The sequence below is a fragment of the Monodelphis domestica genome, chromosome 2 (assembly GCF_027887165.1).
Source record: "Monodelphis domestica isolate mMonDom1 chromosome 2, mMonDom1.pri, whole genome shotgun sequence".
In the NCBI taxonomy this organism is placed as follows: Eukaryota; Metazoa; Chordata; class Mammalia; order Didelphimorphia; family Didelphidae; genus Monodelphis; species Monodelphis domestica.
In genome coordinates, this window is record NC_077228.1 from 291,667,099 (window position 1) to 291,681,911 (window position 14,813).

Here is a 14,813-nt window from a genome sequence, read left to right on the forward strand (position 1 = left end):
TCAATGATATTGGGGCAGTTATGTATTATGATGTCTAAGAGTTTGTTTTGTTTTTGTTTTTGTTTTTTTATCATGGCTTTCAGGAAGTTCAATAATTCTTAAATTATCTCTCCTGGATCTATTTTCCAGGTTGTTTTTTCAATAATATATTTCATATTTTCTTGTTCATTTTATTTTTTTGTTTTGTTTTATTGTTTCTTGATTTCTCAATTCTAATTTTTAAGGCCTGATTTTCCTCTGTCAGCTTTTGGTTCTCCTTTTTAATTTCTTCTTGCATTTTTCTTCACCACTTTTCCTCTATCTCTCTTCATTGGTTTTTGAAGTCTTTTTTGTGTTCTTCAAGAATATATGTCCAATCCATATTTTTCTTTTGGACTCTGTATATGTTTGCATTGCTTTCCTTGTCCCCTTCTTTGTTTGTACCTTGGTCTTTATCTCCATAACAATTCTTTATATTTAGGTGCTTTTTTGTTGTTTGCTCATTTTCCCTACCTTTTTATAGGTGGGCTCTAGTTTTGGGGAAGTTAGGGTACCCTCTTAAACTTCAGTCCTTCCTTGATGCTACCCTTAGCTTTTTTTTCTGGGCTTTTTTCCAGTTTCAGTTTTTCCAATATGGAATGATGACTTGAGGTCTGAGAGCCACTTCCCACTGTCTGATAGCTTAAAGTCTTGCCTCAGGCTTAGGCATAAGCTTTTATTCTTACTCTGAACTTGATCAGGTCAGGAACTACTCAAATTCTAGCCTTGGGCTTAGGTGTACTTTTTTTGGTCTCAATGTGTACATAAAGAAATCTGGCACACACTTGATTGCCCTGGCTTGGAGCTCCACCCTGAGCTTTTGGAAAAAAAGATCCAGATCTACTTTGAGTCTACCATCTACCCCAAACTGGCATCTATATCCTCACCCCAAGCCCAGATTGGGACTCCTGACTTCACTCTGGGCCCATACAGATTAACCCACTTCAGCACAGACTGCCTTGGGCAGGGATTCCAGACTTCCCCACAGGTTTAGAATTTCAAGTGGTATGGGTCGATTGGGCCTCTACTTGCCCAGGCAGGATCTCAAGCTCTGGATGTTGGCTTGGACTTAGGTTCCAAACTGGGACATCAGATGTGGGGTGGGGATTAGGTTGTGGCTTGTTTTTGGCTTTCCCTTCACTCCTGGTTATAGCTTCCTATTGATTGTGCTCCTCTCTCAACCTCGTGCCCCAGATGTTTTCTTCCTACCTTTCTTTTCTTGAAAGTTGTTTTTCTCTGTCTCCTTGTTGGTTCTTTCTCTCCTATGTTTGCTTCATGGTGGTATTTTAATTTTGGTTGGAGAGGATTCTCATGGAAACTCTGAGATTCTCTGCTTTACTCCACCATCTTGGCCCTGCCCCTAGAACTATGCACAGAACTACTTTAAAGAATTAGAACAAATGAGAACAAAATTTATCTGGAAGAACAAAAGATCAAAAATATGAAAGGAATCAATGAAAAAATATTGAAGGAAGGGGGCCTCAAACTATATATCTCAAATCATACTAGAAAGCCATTATTGTTGAAATTATCAAGTATTAGGTAAGAAACCAAATGGTTTATCAGTGGAATATATTATATTATACAATATATGGCATAATACATAGGATCTTTGAGCTTATCAGTTACTAGGTTGCTATACTCATTCACTTCTATATATTGTATAATCTAATCTATTCCACTGATCAAATATTTGTTAATCCTAGATTTTCTGACCCAGAAGTCAGTGGTCATTCCACCAAACAGTATTTGACAAAACTGTTGGGAAAATTGGAAAACAGTCTGTTAGAAGCTAGGCATAGACCAACATCTCATACCATAGACAAAGATAAACACAAAACAGATACGTAAAAGGTGCTATTATGAGAAAATTAGTGGAGTCTAGGAAAAATGCCAATCAGATCTATGGATATGGGAAGAATTCATGACCAAATGAGATAGAAAGGCTCACAGGAGGTAAATTAATAATTTTTATTACATAAAATTAAAAGGTTTTGTGCAAGCAAGACCAATACAACCTAAATGAAAAGAAAAACAAGAATGGGGGTGGGGTAGAAACATTTTCAACAAGTTTCTCTGGTAAAGGGTTCATTTCTCAAATGTATAAGGACCTGAGAAAATTTTAATAAGAATTAAGAGTAATTTCCCAGTTGATAAACAGTCAAGGGGTATGAATGAGAAGTTTTCAAAGGAGGAAATCAAAACAGTATGAAAAAAAGTGTTCTAAGTCACTAAAAATTAGAAAAATTAAAATTAAAACAACTATGATATATCACCTCACAGCCATCATATTGGCCAAAATGACAACTGTTGAAGTAGCTGTGGAAAACTGGGTAAGCTAGTGGACTTTTTTATGGCACTGTGTACTAGCCAAACCGTTCTGGAGAGAAATTTGAAAATATGTACTAAAAGCTAAAAATCTGCATACCCTTTGACCCAGCAATGTCACTAGTAGGTCTATACTCCAAAGAGATAAAAGAAAAAAGTAATGGCCTCATATTCAAAACTATTTATAGCAGCTCTGTGTGTGTGTGTGTGTGTGTGTGTGTGTGTGTGTATGATAGCAACAAATTGAAAACTGATGGAATGCCCATCAAATGAAGAATGGTTGAACAAGTTATGGTATATGAATGTGATAGAATACAATTGTGCTATAAGGAATGATGGAGAGAGCTTCAGAAAAACTTAGAAAGACTTACATGAATTGATGCAAAGTGAACAGAACCAAGACAACAATTTACACAGGAGTAACAATATTGAAAATCTAGTCAACTATGAAAGACTTGAAAACTCCACTCAACCCAGTAACCTGCCATAATTCCAAAGGTCTCATGATAAAAAACATTATCTGCCTCCAGATAGAAACCCAATGGTCTCAGAATACAATTGAGGTTCATTTTTCCCTTTTACTTTTCTTATTTTTTATAACTGGTTAATATGCAATTTTGTTTTTATGACTTCATATTTGTAATGAGTTTCTTATTTCTTGTTTTTTCAATGGTTAAGGGAAAGGTTGGAGGAGGGAAAGAATCTAGAACTGAAAGCAAATTAAAATGGAATAATTTTTAAAATATCTAAATTTTTGTTATTATAATATGTTTAGGAACTCCTTAAACTCACACTTAAAGGTTGAGCTCCCATTAAAATGATTCTCTTCAAGTTCATGGTACTCTGAAATATATGTTAGTACAAATAGTTTTACTAAGATTCATTGTAACTGATATCCATGATAATGACATTATTCACATTCTCATTTTGTTCCCTTAGATATCGTGGTGTACATCATGCCTTTCTAAAAATCTTGAAAGAGGGAGGAATAGTTGGCCTTTGGGTAGGCTGGGTGCCAAATGTCCAGAGAGCTGCCTTGGTGAACATGGGAGGTAAAATGAAACTTCAATGAATGCTGATTATTTTTGTTTTTCTAAGAGTTATTAGTTATAATGGTAAATGCTTAAAATGAATGAATGGATAAGCCATCTAGGTATTTCAGTTGAGAATACTGGACCTGGAGTCAAGAGGACTCAAGTTCCAATACAGTTTCAGATACATATTAGCTGTGTGATATTAGGTAAGTCACTTGACCTCTGCCTCCACTTCTCTATTTAATAAATGGAGATAATAATAATAGTACCTACTTCCCAGGGTTGTTGTAGAGATTAAAGGAGATATTTTTAGAGGATTTTTCATACATTTAAACACTACTAAATATAAATGCTAACTGGGTAGGAAGAAAGGAAGGTTCCATCTATTAATAGCTAATTATATGTAAAATATGGTATAAATATAGTCTGTCCTACCAATATGGTCAATTATTTTAATTTGGAAATTGGAGTCTAAGAGAGCCAAATATATTAATAACTCATTTAATAGTGTTTCTAGGTTTACAAAGCACCTTCTTCATAAAAGTTTGGAGATAGATAGGCAAGTAGTATTACTCTTGCTTAACTGATGACAAACCTGGAGTGTGTAGAGTTTGAGTGAATTTTCCTTGTGCATAGCGAGTCCTGGATTCAGAATTAAGGCCAGGTTTCCTGCCATCAAGTCTAATGCTACTTTTCTATTATGTTGTATATCATCTACATGAAGGGAAATGAACTGAAAACACATATAATGCAAGAGACTTAAAAATTAATTAAATTTGCAGGCATTACAATAATACTGAATGTTTTTTTTTTAATTTTTCAGTCATTTCAGGTGTGTCTGACTCTTCAGAACTTTCAGAATTTGGGGTTTTCTTGGCAAAGTTACTGGAGTGGTTTGCCATTTCCTTCACCAGTTCTTTTAACAAATGAGAAAATGAAGTCAGCAGGGTTAAGTGACTCTCCCCCAGTCACACAGCGAGTATCTGAGGTGGATTTGGACTCAGGAAGATGAGTCTTCCTGACTCCAGGCCTAGTACTCTGCACACTATGGTGCCCTTAGTTGCTCTAATACTGAACAGTAGTGATCATTATTTTTGCCCCAAACATAAAATCTAATATGGGGCAAAGAACAAGTCTGAGAAAAGAGTAGTTTTAAATGGCAAGAAGCGAGTGACTTATGTTCCTAGCCCTTTTTATATACAATTGGAGAGCTGTCATCGTCATTCAACATATCCTATGTTTTAATGCAACTTCTCCCTTTCTAATCAAAATCTATGATCCTAAAGTAAGGAAAAGTTGAAGTAAACTAAAGCAAGTGAAAAGTCAAAGTTGAAGTAAATAGGTGTAGGGAAAGCACTATATAATTTCCCAGGCAAACAATATCAGTGCCCCAGTTAAAAAGACTTAAATTGATTGATTAAACCACTAATGATTAAGTAAAATTCAGATTGCTTATAATTAAAAGCCATCCTCTTTTAGTATTAACTTGATGAATATTTCAGCTAATAAATCAACAACCACTAAGTACCTATACTAAGTTACATACTGAGGATACAAAGATAAATAACAAAATGATCCTGACCCTCAATTCAACAAATATTTTACATTCAATGCATTCTGCTTAAAATGCAGAAAAGAAAAATCAATTCTTCTTTTTCCTCAAGAAACTTCTAATCTAATAGCAGTGTAAAGAGTGAGATCAGGAACTTGTCTAAACTGAACAGGTAGAAGGATTTTTTTCTGAAACTATGTCCATAGAGGTATTGGGAGGGAGGGGCAGGGATTGAGGGAGGAATAAGAATTTATTAAATGCCTACTGTGTGGCAAGCACTGTGCTAAGAGCTTTGTAAATATTATCTCATTTGATCCTCAAAACAACGATGGGAAGTAGGTACTCTTATTATCCCATTTTGCCATTGAAGAAACCAATAGGGACCAGACCTTTGATTTCATTGGTATGAGTTTCTTCAGCTCTCAGTGAGAAAACTTCCTCTCCCCTTGTGAGTTAGCACCTTCTCCATTACTGATGGCCTTAGAGTTTGCTAGCACAGAGAAGTTAACTGATCTGTCCAGTGTGATGCAACAAAATAGATCAGAGGCGTGGCTTGAACTTGGCTCTTCCTTCCACTTTTAAACCACCACTGTTTCATACCTCCTCATTGCCACCCCACTGAGATTTTGATAAATTATTCTTGATGGAGTGTGGTTGTAAAATCATTTGGCTTATTGTAATGAAGAATCAGTTATCCCAAAATGCAAACTGGATTCAGTCATCAAAGTGGTGTCAGCAGGCCACACCGACTACAAATCAGTGGTATTCATTTATTCCCCCCATAAGACTTCATTAGAATTATGAGGATCTAAAATTTCAGATTCATCACTATACTTAGTATTGTATAAATAGGAATAGTTATGTTTTGTGGAAGGGAGAAGTCTTCAGTATTGACCCATTTCCTATGTCTCATCAGTCTTGAGGTTCATTGTGATCATACCCTTCCTAGAAAGTAAGATGTATACATGAATAACCTAGAAAAATACTAAGTATAATATGAAGAAATTTTAGGAAGGAATAATCCCATCTAGGAGGAGAAGAGACGAGCTTATCTTTGAAAATCCAAATCCAGTCTAGTAACTACATTTACTTATAGCTCCCAAGTGAGATCTAGTTCTAGATATAGGAAGATCGCTTACCTTTTTTTTCTTGTTAGCAATTTTTTTTTCCATTTTTCAATTTGGGATTTCAACATCAAATAAATTAGGCATCCCCATCTGTGCTCATAGGACAGAAAGATAGGCATGCACATGTAACTTTGAACCTCTATCATTTCTTTTTAAATATTCAATAAATTCAACATATAACTGAAGATTATTCTACTTTATTCTTGGCCTACCTTCTGTTCTTTTCTGGGCATTTCAAAAACATGTTTCAGCTCTTCTTCTAGTTACCCTATCTATAGTTCCCCTTTCCCTCTCTGTTCCCTGTTGTCAAAACTTTGTGGTTTAAAAACAAATATCTGAAAGTTTTCCTCACTTCTTAAGTCTCATTTTGACTTTTTGTCTTGATGTGCTTTCAGATATAGCCACTTATGAGTCAGTGAAGCGCTTCTTAAAATCAAACACATCACTTGAAGACGGTATTCTGATTCACATCACGGGAAGGTAATTATTTGAAGCTAACTTTTAAACTGCTTTCATTTGACTTACCTAATTTTTAAAACTCTTATTACCTTCCATCTTGGAATCAATACTGTGTATTATTTCCAAGACAGAAGAGTGGTAAGGGCTAGGCAATGAAGGTTAAGAGACTTGCCTAGGGTCACACAACTGGGAAGTGTCTGAGGCCACATTTGAACCCAGGACCTCCTGTTTCTGGACCTGGCTCTCAATCCACTGAGCTATCCAGCTTCCCCCTTAAATATTTTTTTAAAGCCAGCTTTCAGTTGTTTTGGGGAGCTCTTGATTAGACACTTTTTTGATCAATGTTGATTAGCAATATTGTCTTAGAGAGTTATTTGGGGGAACTTAGAGAATAACTGACTTGCCCAGGGTAACATAGCCTGTATGTGTCAGTCTTTGTATCTCCATGACCTAGAATACTAGAATTTAGAATTCAATTCAATTCATGTACCATCTGAAAAAAAAAAAGTCTGTGCTAAATGCTAGAGATTCAAAGACAAAAGTAAAATAGTCCTTGTCCTCCAATAGCTTATCATCTATTAAGAGGTTGGAATAAAGTGGATTTGACTGTGTATACAGATAAGTAAAAAACAAGGTAAATTAAGATATGAAAAAGCATTAACACTTAGGGGAGCTGGAATATTAAGGAGTTTCCTAAAAGAATTGCCAACTGGTAGAAGAGCTAACCTGTGTGAAAATATGGGGAAGGAATATGAACTACCAGGCACATGTGGAAAGAACTACTAGTCCCAGTTTATCTAGAAGAGAAGTAATGTAAGTCTGAAAGCAAGTCACAAATTCTGGGGGAAGTCAGATTATGAAAGGCTTTAACTGCCAAGTTTAAAGGTTTGCATTTTATCCAAGAAGTGCTTAGAGAACCCCTTAAGGTATATGAATTGGCTAGGGGTATGGTCATGCCTGTGCCTTAGAAAAATTATTTTGGAACTCTGTGGAAGATGAATGGATTCCGAGAGAAGAGAGACTGGAAATGTGTAATATTCCAGTAATTCAGGTGAGAGGTAATGAAGAACAGAACCAGAGAGGTTGCCATTTGTAAAGAGATGTAGAGGAAATATGTTGTAGCTGGTTTTAGGATCTGTAATTCAGTTTTATTTTAGTGGAAAATAGGTTTGATTGAACTATATAAGGTACCTAAGTTGATAAGCAAAAGGGAAGTAAGTGATGATGACAGAACTCTGTTTTATAAAGCTGTATTTGGTGGTGGTATGTAAAGTGGAAACCATTTAGAGGTCATATAATAACCAGTATTGACAGTGCTTTATAGACATCATCTTACTTGATCTTCACAACAATCCTGGGACATGGGCACCATTATTATCCCCATTTTATAGACAAGGGAACTGAAGCAAGGAGAGGTTAAATGACTCACCAAAAGTCACATAACCAGTAAATCTCTGAGGCTGAACTGGAACTTAGGTCTTCATGACCTCAGGTCCAACATGCCATTTAGTTCCCTATATATAATTGCCTCATTTTATAGTGGAAAGAAACTTTAAAGTCTGGGTAAGTTAAATGATTTACCTAGGGTCAATTAGCTAATTAGTGGCAGAGCTTGAATCAGTACAGGGTCTCCTTGTTCTCTATCTAGTATTCTTTCCATTATACTATTTGGCTCCCAAATTTTTTGACTATAAAAAATTCCTTTGTAATCTCAAAAAATACTTGTAGTTGTACTATTGAAAAAATGTGAACAATGAACAAAATAAATGGGAATCTTGTAAATCACAACTGCATCTATCTACATTTTAAAAATAAAAAAATACATGTCAGAGACATAACTGTATAGTCAGTCTATATAAAATTTATTTGCTTCTTCATTTTTGTGAAGTCAGTGCATGCCACTGTTTTTCAATTTCCAGAGATGAGAAGTCTAGTTGAAATGGTGAGTGTTTCAACCTTAGAGTTCATATCACACCTAGCTTATTTCACTCTTTAGATTTCAATCTGACAAATACAGACAATCCATTTAGATTTGTGTTCCTTTCATAAAAACTTTGTTGCCAATCCTCCATCTGTTTGTAGGCCAAAAGCTGCTAATTGGGGTCTTAGACCATTCTGCTTCAAAATACTATGCCATGTTACCATATTTTCATCTATAGTGGATATATCTCTCTTTTTCAAATCACCTCTGAGGAAAATAATCCCTTTTTCCAAAAACTCTTCTTTTGACCAGTTGCCAATGAGGCTGTTTAACAGTTTCTACATTGTTTCATTTCTGTCAGATATCTGTTACTTTTTCCCTACTGTATCTTAAATTCAGGATCTTTCATAATGTAGCACCAACCTATTTTCCACATCTGTAAGTCACCTTTCCAATCACCTGGCTGCTACTCTAGTTCTGGCCCTCATCATCTCTCACCTTTGTCTTCCAAACCTTCTCAGTATATTACCAATTTTTCAGCTTCTGCACAAACTCTAATCTAATTCAGGGGTTAGCCACTTTCCTTCATTTCATCAGCATCAGCATAATTGGAGAGTCCAGGGTGAATGACTAGAAACACAAAAGTCAGATGGGTTTTGAATCTGAAGGCAGGGTGCTTTGGTTCAGGTCCCAGCTTTGCCACTCACATCTGGGTTTCTTTGAGCAAGATAATTTTTAATGAGTACTATATTTTAATGAATACTCAAGTGACTATTACAATCAAAGATTTGGACTAGATCAGGTGAGAGGTGATGATGATGAGGAGAAATAAGGGAAAGGTAGAAGGGGGAAGGCAAGAGGCAGAAGAGGAAAAGAGGAAAATGGAGAATGGAGGGAGGGGGAAAGAGGGGAGAAGAGAGTAAAGGGGAAATAGAAAAAAGGAGAGGGATGGGAGAGAGGGATATGGGAATAAAAGGAGGCAAGGAGGGAGGGAAGGGAGTAAAGGGAAAGAGAAGGAAGACTAGAAAAGAGTAGGGAGAGGGGAGAGAGAAAGGAGGAAAGGGGAGAGAACAATGAAAAAGGAGAAGAAAAACAGAAATGAGAAAGTAACAGAAAGGAAGGGAAAGGGGAGAGAAAAAGGAAGGGGAAAGAGAAATAGAGAGGACAAAGAGTAGAGAAGGGATAATGTAAAGGAGAGGGATATTTGGAAAGAGGGAAAGGAGGCAAAGGAGAAGGAGGAAAAGAAAGAAAGGGGAGAGGAGTGGGGGAAGACTAGGAAAAATTGCAGAGGATCAAGAAGTGAATTTAGAGAAGAGGAATTAGTCAAGGCAGAAAATGTAAAAACAATTTCCCCCAGGAATTTTGCTGAGAAAGAGAAGAAAGAAAGGATTAGCAAAAGTTTCTGCCCTCTCTCCCCTCTCTACTCCCCCATCCTGAAAGATGAAAAAACTGGGGCATGTTTGAAAGTAATGGGGAAGTCCAGGGGGGAGGCTGAAGATTCAAGGAGAGGAGATGCTTGAAGTTTTATTGTGGTGAAGACAGAAATGATGTCAAGGACACAAGGAGAGGGGTTGACTCTAGCTAAAAAGGATTAAGGATCATCTCATTGTCAGAGACTGGAGGAAAGGAGGAAAAAACAGGGCAGGTATATGTATGGATAGGGATATGATGTTAAGGAGTTTTGAGATGATTATTTCATTTCATTTCAAATTATCTTAATTTTCTTAGGAGAGGAAGAGGTGAGATCCTCAACTAAGAAAAATGAGGGAGAAGAGTTATAAAAAAGCTTTCATGGGAAGTGACATATAAAGTCAATCATGGAATAATAAAAGGATTGTCTTCCTCTGGTGATTGCCCAATTGAATTTTGGTAAATGAGCTTATAAAGTACCCAGTCAGCTCAGTTGTGGAAATTCATAGCACATTCTTCCAGTTTTAACAGTTTTTAACTGTATCATGTGAACCTTAAAAATTCTTAGACCCTACTTCATAGGGTTGGATTGTGAACCTTAAAAAATTCTCAGACCCTACTTCGTAAGGTTGGGTTAAGACTATTCTCCATTTTAAACAATGAAGGAACTTAGATCAGGAATGTGAGACTTCTACTTAGATCAGGGATGTGAAGACCTCTACTCCACCCCTACTTAAGCATACTTTAGGTGAAGATAAAGTTGTAAACTCTTTGCTGAACAATGAAAAGTACTTAAACCCATACTTATAATAAGGCAAAAAGTTCCTAAGCTGTGTCTATTTTTAGATATAATACAAAAGGGTGCTAAGTACCTATAAAGGTCAGGCAACTTGTGAACTTGCAAAAGGCAAAGAGGTGAGAACTTACTCTGGTGTGAATTACTCAAAAGTTTAGACTTCTTAGGTGTGAATTAAGAATGGTCTGTCATTTGGAAAAAGTCTACTGTGATTGGTAGATGTAAGAATTTATGGGAGGTGACATAGGAGAAATTTCCCTTTAAAAGGAGCTCAGAAAGGGAGCTGAGAGACATTCAGATTCACATTCGGATTCAAATGCAGATTAAGGATTGAGCTGGTGACAGTCAGAGGAATCTCTCCCTGGAGAAAGATGGCTGACTGAACTGGTGTCTAGAATCCTTGCTTGGACAGACCTTGTGGTGAGTGATTAAGGACTGACTGATCTTTCTCTTAGGGCTTAGGCCTGGGTTGGCCAGGGCTGCCCTGGGCCAGCCTATCCTTTTCTCATTATTTCTTTTTTCTCTCTTTCTCTCTTTCATTAATTCCTCATTTGTATTAATTAAAATCTCTATAAAACCCAGTTGACTTGGGTATATTTCATAATTGGGAATATTTCCCTGGCGACCACCTTATATTTGATATTAAAACAAGACACTGTCTTGAAAACATATTTTCTGCGGTCACAATTTACTCATCCACTCTTTTATATGCCATCAATTTATGTCTTCCACTATTTTAATCACTACAGTTTATGAAAACAACTATTTTAATTATTACAATCATATAATTGAACTTAATAGAACAAAACTAATTTTAAAAGCAGTGGCTAATATTCAGAAATTATTTTGATATAAATACAAAAGATATCAATACAACTTATTTAAAAGAAAAAACAATAGCTAATACAATTCTTAGTTTTGAGGATTACTCATGCCCATGGATTTACCAAATGAAACAATATATACCATTTTTGTAATTTTCAAATAAAACATAGCAAATCTACCTATCCACTCTTTTTACGTCTATGCTCTCCCCAGAAGGAAAATTCCAGATTTTTAACAAGAATGCTGATGCTATTCTGTTGTATTCATTTTACATAAGTTGTTAGTTATCCAGAGAAAGAAATAAAATGAATAATTTAGAGGTTGAGAGAGAACAATCAAAATGGAGATAATTACAATATTGTGGTATATTGTATGATTTTTCCCCTGAATATCAGATTTCTCTCTTTTGTAAAGTGTATTTTCATTGAACTTTACTTGTTTGTTCTCATAGTACATGTTCTGGACTTGTAACATCTATTTTGGGAACACCAGCCGATGTCATCAAAAGCCGACTGATGAATCAACCAACAGATAAAAATGGAAAGTAGGTGGACATTCATTACTGTCTGTGAATAACAGCATTTATAGAAATATTGCTTTTTAATATTATTTTGAATGTCCAGTTATTTTGATAAATTATATTAAACTTGGGAATTTTTTTCTGATATGAAAATTACCTAACCTTTTTTTACTAGGGCAATATAATATCTTAGAGAAAATATGCTAATTCATGTTATAATTAATTAATATTAATATTAATTCTTATTAGTCCTTTTCTGAGACCTTTTTGTTCCTAAAGAGTTGTGAGGTTTTTGTTTGTTTATTTTAGCACTCTGCCCTAGGAATTTGCAGAGTATTGTGTCCTCTGGTTCATAAAATATAAAATTTGCTTTTACCTATTGTTCCCGTTCTTTGGAAAAGGAAAAAAAAAACAGTCGTAAAGTAGGATGTTTAGGTTTAGGTTATTATATGAATCAGGTTGGTAGTAGGCTTTTTAAGTAAAAGTTTGTATGGAGAAGATTCGGAGTAGGCAGCTTTGAGTATGAGAAAGTTAGTTATCTGGAAATGGATTATAGTTATCCCTTCCACTTATGATTTTCCCCATCAAGGTTTTGACATATCATGGGACAGCAGAAATTAAAAGGGGATCTTTTAGGGATTTTGCAGAAGCCACAGACAACACATGAAGGCCAGAAGATGACACTGAAAGTTTATAAACTCAGAAATGCCAAATTAACCCAAAATGTACTATATGGTACTGTAAACACCTCCTAAAAGAAAAAAAATCAAACTTCTTCTCTGGCAAGAAAGGAGGACCAAAAATTTTTATGTGGATTTTCCAGATCATAGGGGCACACTACACTCCTAACCCCTCACCATGTGGAAGGGATACCTGTATTTAGCACTGGAGGTAACTTCAGGATCAATTCATGTTCAATCTACATGTGAAAAATTTGAGATCCAGAAAGGTTTTTTTCCTTGCCCATGATCACATTTATATGTTACATTAATATAAAATAAAGTATAAATAACAGAAATGGGAATGTGAACCCAGGTCATCTGATTTAAAATCCAGTGCTTATACTAATAAATCTCACTGTTACTCTAGATTGTATTCTCTCAAAGATATTTCTTTGAAATGAGCAGAAAAACAAAAACCCTACATTTGTCTATGAGTATTCTCTAATGTAATTTTCCTGGACTCTATCCTTCTATATAATGAATGTTTACATGTTGTATGGCCATTTATACAGAGGAAAGTGAAAATCTGATGTATTTTCCTTTTAGAGGGCTGCTGTATAAATCTTCAGTGGACTGCTTGATTCAGTCTGTACAAGGTGAAGGATTTCTAAGTCTGTATAAAGGCTTTCTACCATCTTGGCTGCGAATGGTAAAATTTAAGTTTTTTTCACATTTAATACTTCTTATATTTGAATTATGTATAAATTCTAAATGAATTTTCTTTTGCCTTCTAGGTCTTTTAAATTTTCCCTTCATTCCATCTGAATTTCACTTTCTTCCTTGAATTTAAAATTAATTAAACCTATAAATAAATAGAATAATAATAATAATAATCCATATTTACCCATAAGCCCTGTTAAGATTAACAAAGCACTTTCATTAGTGTAAACATTTATTATCTCACACAGAGTATACTGAGGTTCAGAAAGATGTGGTCCTCTGGTCATGACTCTACACCTACTAAGTGTGAGAGATGGGACTCAAACTGAGGCTTCTTGATCAGTAAAGTAGCATTTGGGTACTAGAGTTCAGACTGATAATATAGATAAAGAATACAGTCAAGTTATTGCTGAAGCATTCAGTGTTAGATAAAAATTTCTGGGTCATCTTTTGAGCTCTAAATTATTAATAATATATCAGTAGTTTAGCCCAGGTATCCAGATTATATGTAGGATCATGTCCCTTTGAAATGAGGTAGCTAGAAATAAACAAAAAGCAAATGCCCTGGAATAAAAGTTTATAGTTTTAAAAAACTCCTATAATTGATACAAATTTTGCTTCTACTAATAAGCTTAATTTTTTCTTAGATATTTAGTTTTCAATAGGTGAACTGATACTAATCAAAAGAGGCAGGTTCTTAGAAGTTAGAACATTAAGGATCAAATTTCCACTTCACACATTTCACAAAGGAGAAGATTGATTGAGGTTCATGGAAGAGAAGTGACTTTTATAAGGTTAACTAATTAGTAAGTGTTAGAACAAGAATCTGTCTTCACCCACATCCTTTGACTCTCAGTCTAGAATTGGGAAAAGCAAGATAGCACATTAGTGTTAAAACTTGGATTTCATAAGGTGAAGAAAATATGGAAACAGTGTTAGAGTTCCTGATTGTTTAGAATCAAATCCTTTCTTCTAAGGACTTTGCCATCATGTCCTGACTTGGGTATCCCTTACCACAAACCTCTCCCTTTTATGTGTTATCTTCCCCCAATAGAATGTAAACTCCTTGAGGGATTGTCTCATTTTTTTTTCCTATTTCTATCTCAGTGGAGCATGGTATAAGCACTTAATAATGGGGTAATCTCTTTGCACTAGGGAGGAAGATTATTTCGTCCACTTCCCAATTTTTTCCTGTTTGAATTTTCATCTTAGTTACTTTCTTGGCCACTGTTCCCTTAACTGTGTTGTGTTTTAAGGATGTAAGTTCCTTAAGGCAAGAACTGTCTTTTTGTATTTGGAGCCACAGTACCTGGCACATGGTTAATGTTTAATAATATCCATTCTTTTTTCTATACTAGCTTTTTATCCCAGTCCATCCTCATTCCTTACTCCATTGTGTTTTCTTTGTTTTCCTGAATCTCTTCCTAAAGAGGATACTTGT

At 35.3% G+C, this 14,813-nt stretch overlaps 1 protein-coding gene across 3 annotated transcripts in view; it reads left to right on the forward strand.

Moving 5' to 3' along the window:
• SLC25A27 (solute carrier family 25 member 27) overlaps window positions 1-14,813 on the forward strand; it is a 69,377-nt gene that overhangs the window by 42,323 nt on the left and 12,241 nt on the right. For all 3 annotated transcript variants that reach the window (XM_056818363.1, XM_007484011.3, XM_001368705.4), the window contains 4 exons: window positions 3,286-3,398; window positions 6,455-6,539; window positions 11,922-12,014; window positions 13,259-13,361. In XM_056818363.1, the coding sequence (XP_056674341.1) occupies window positions 3,286-3,398; window positions 6,455-6,539; window positions 11,922-12,014; window positions 13,259-13,361 (394 nt within the window). The remainder of the gene's footprint in view (window positions 1-3,285; window positions 3,399-6,454; window positions 6,540-11,921; window positions 12,015-13,258; window positions 13,362-14,813) is intronic.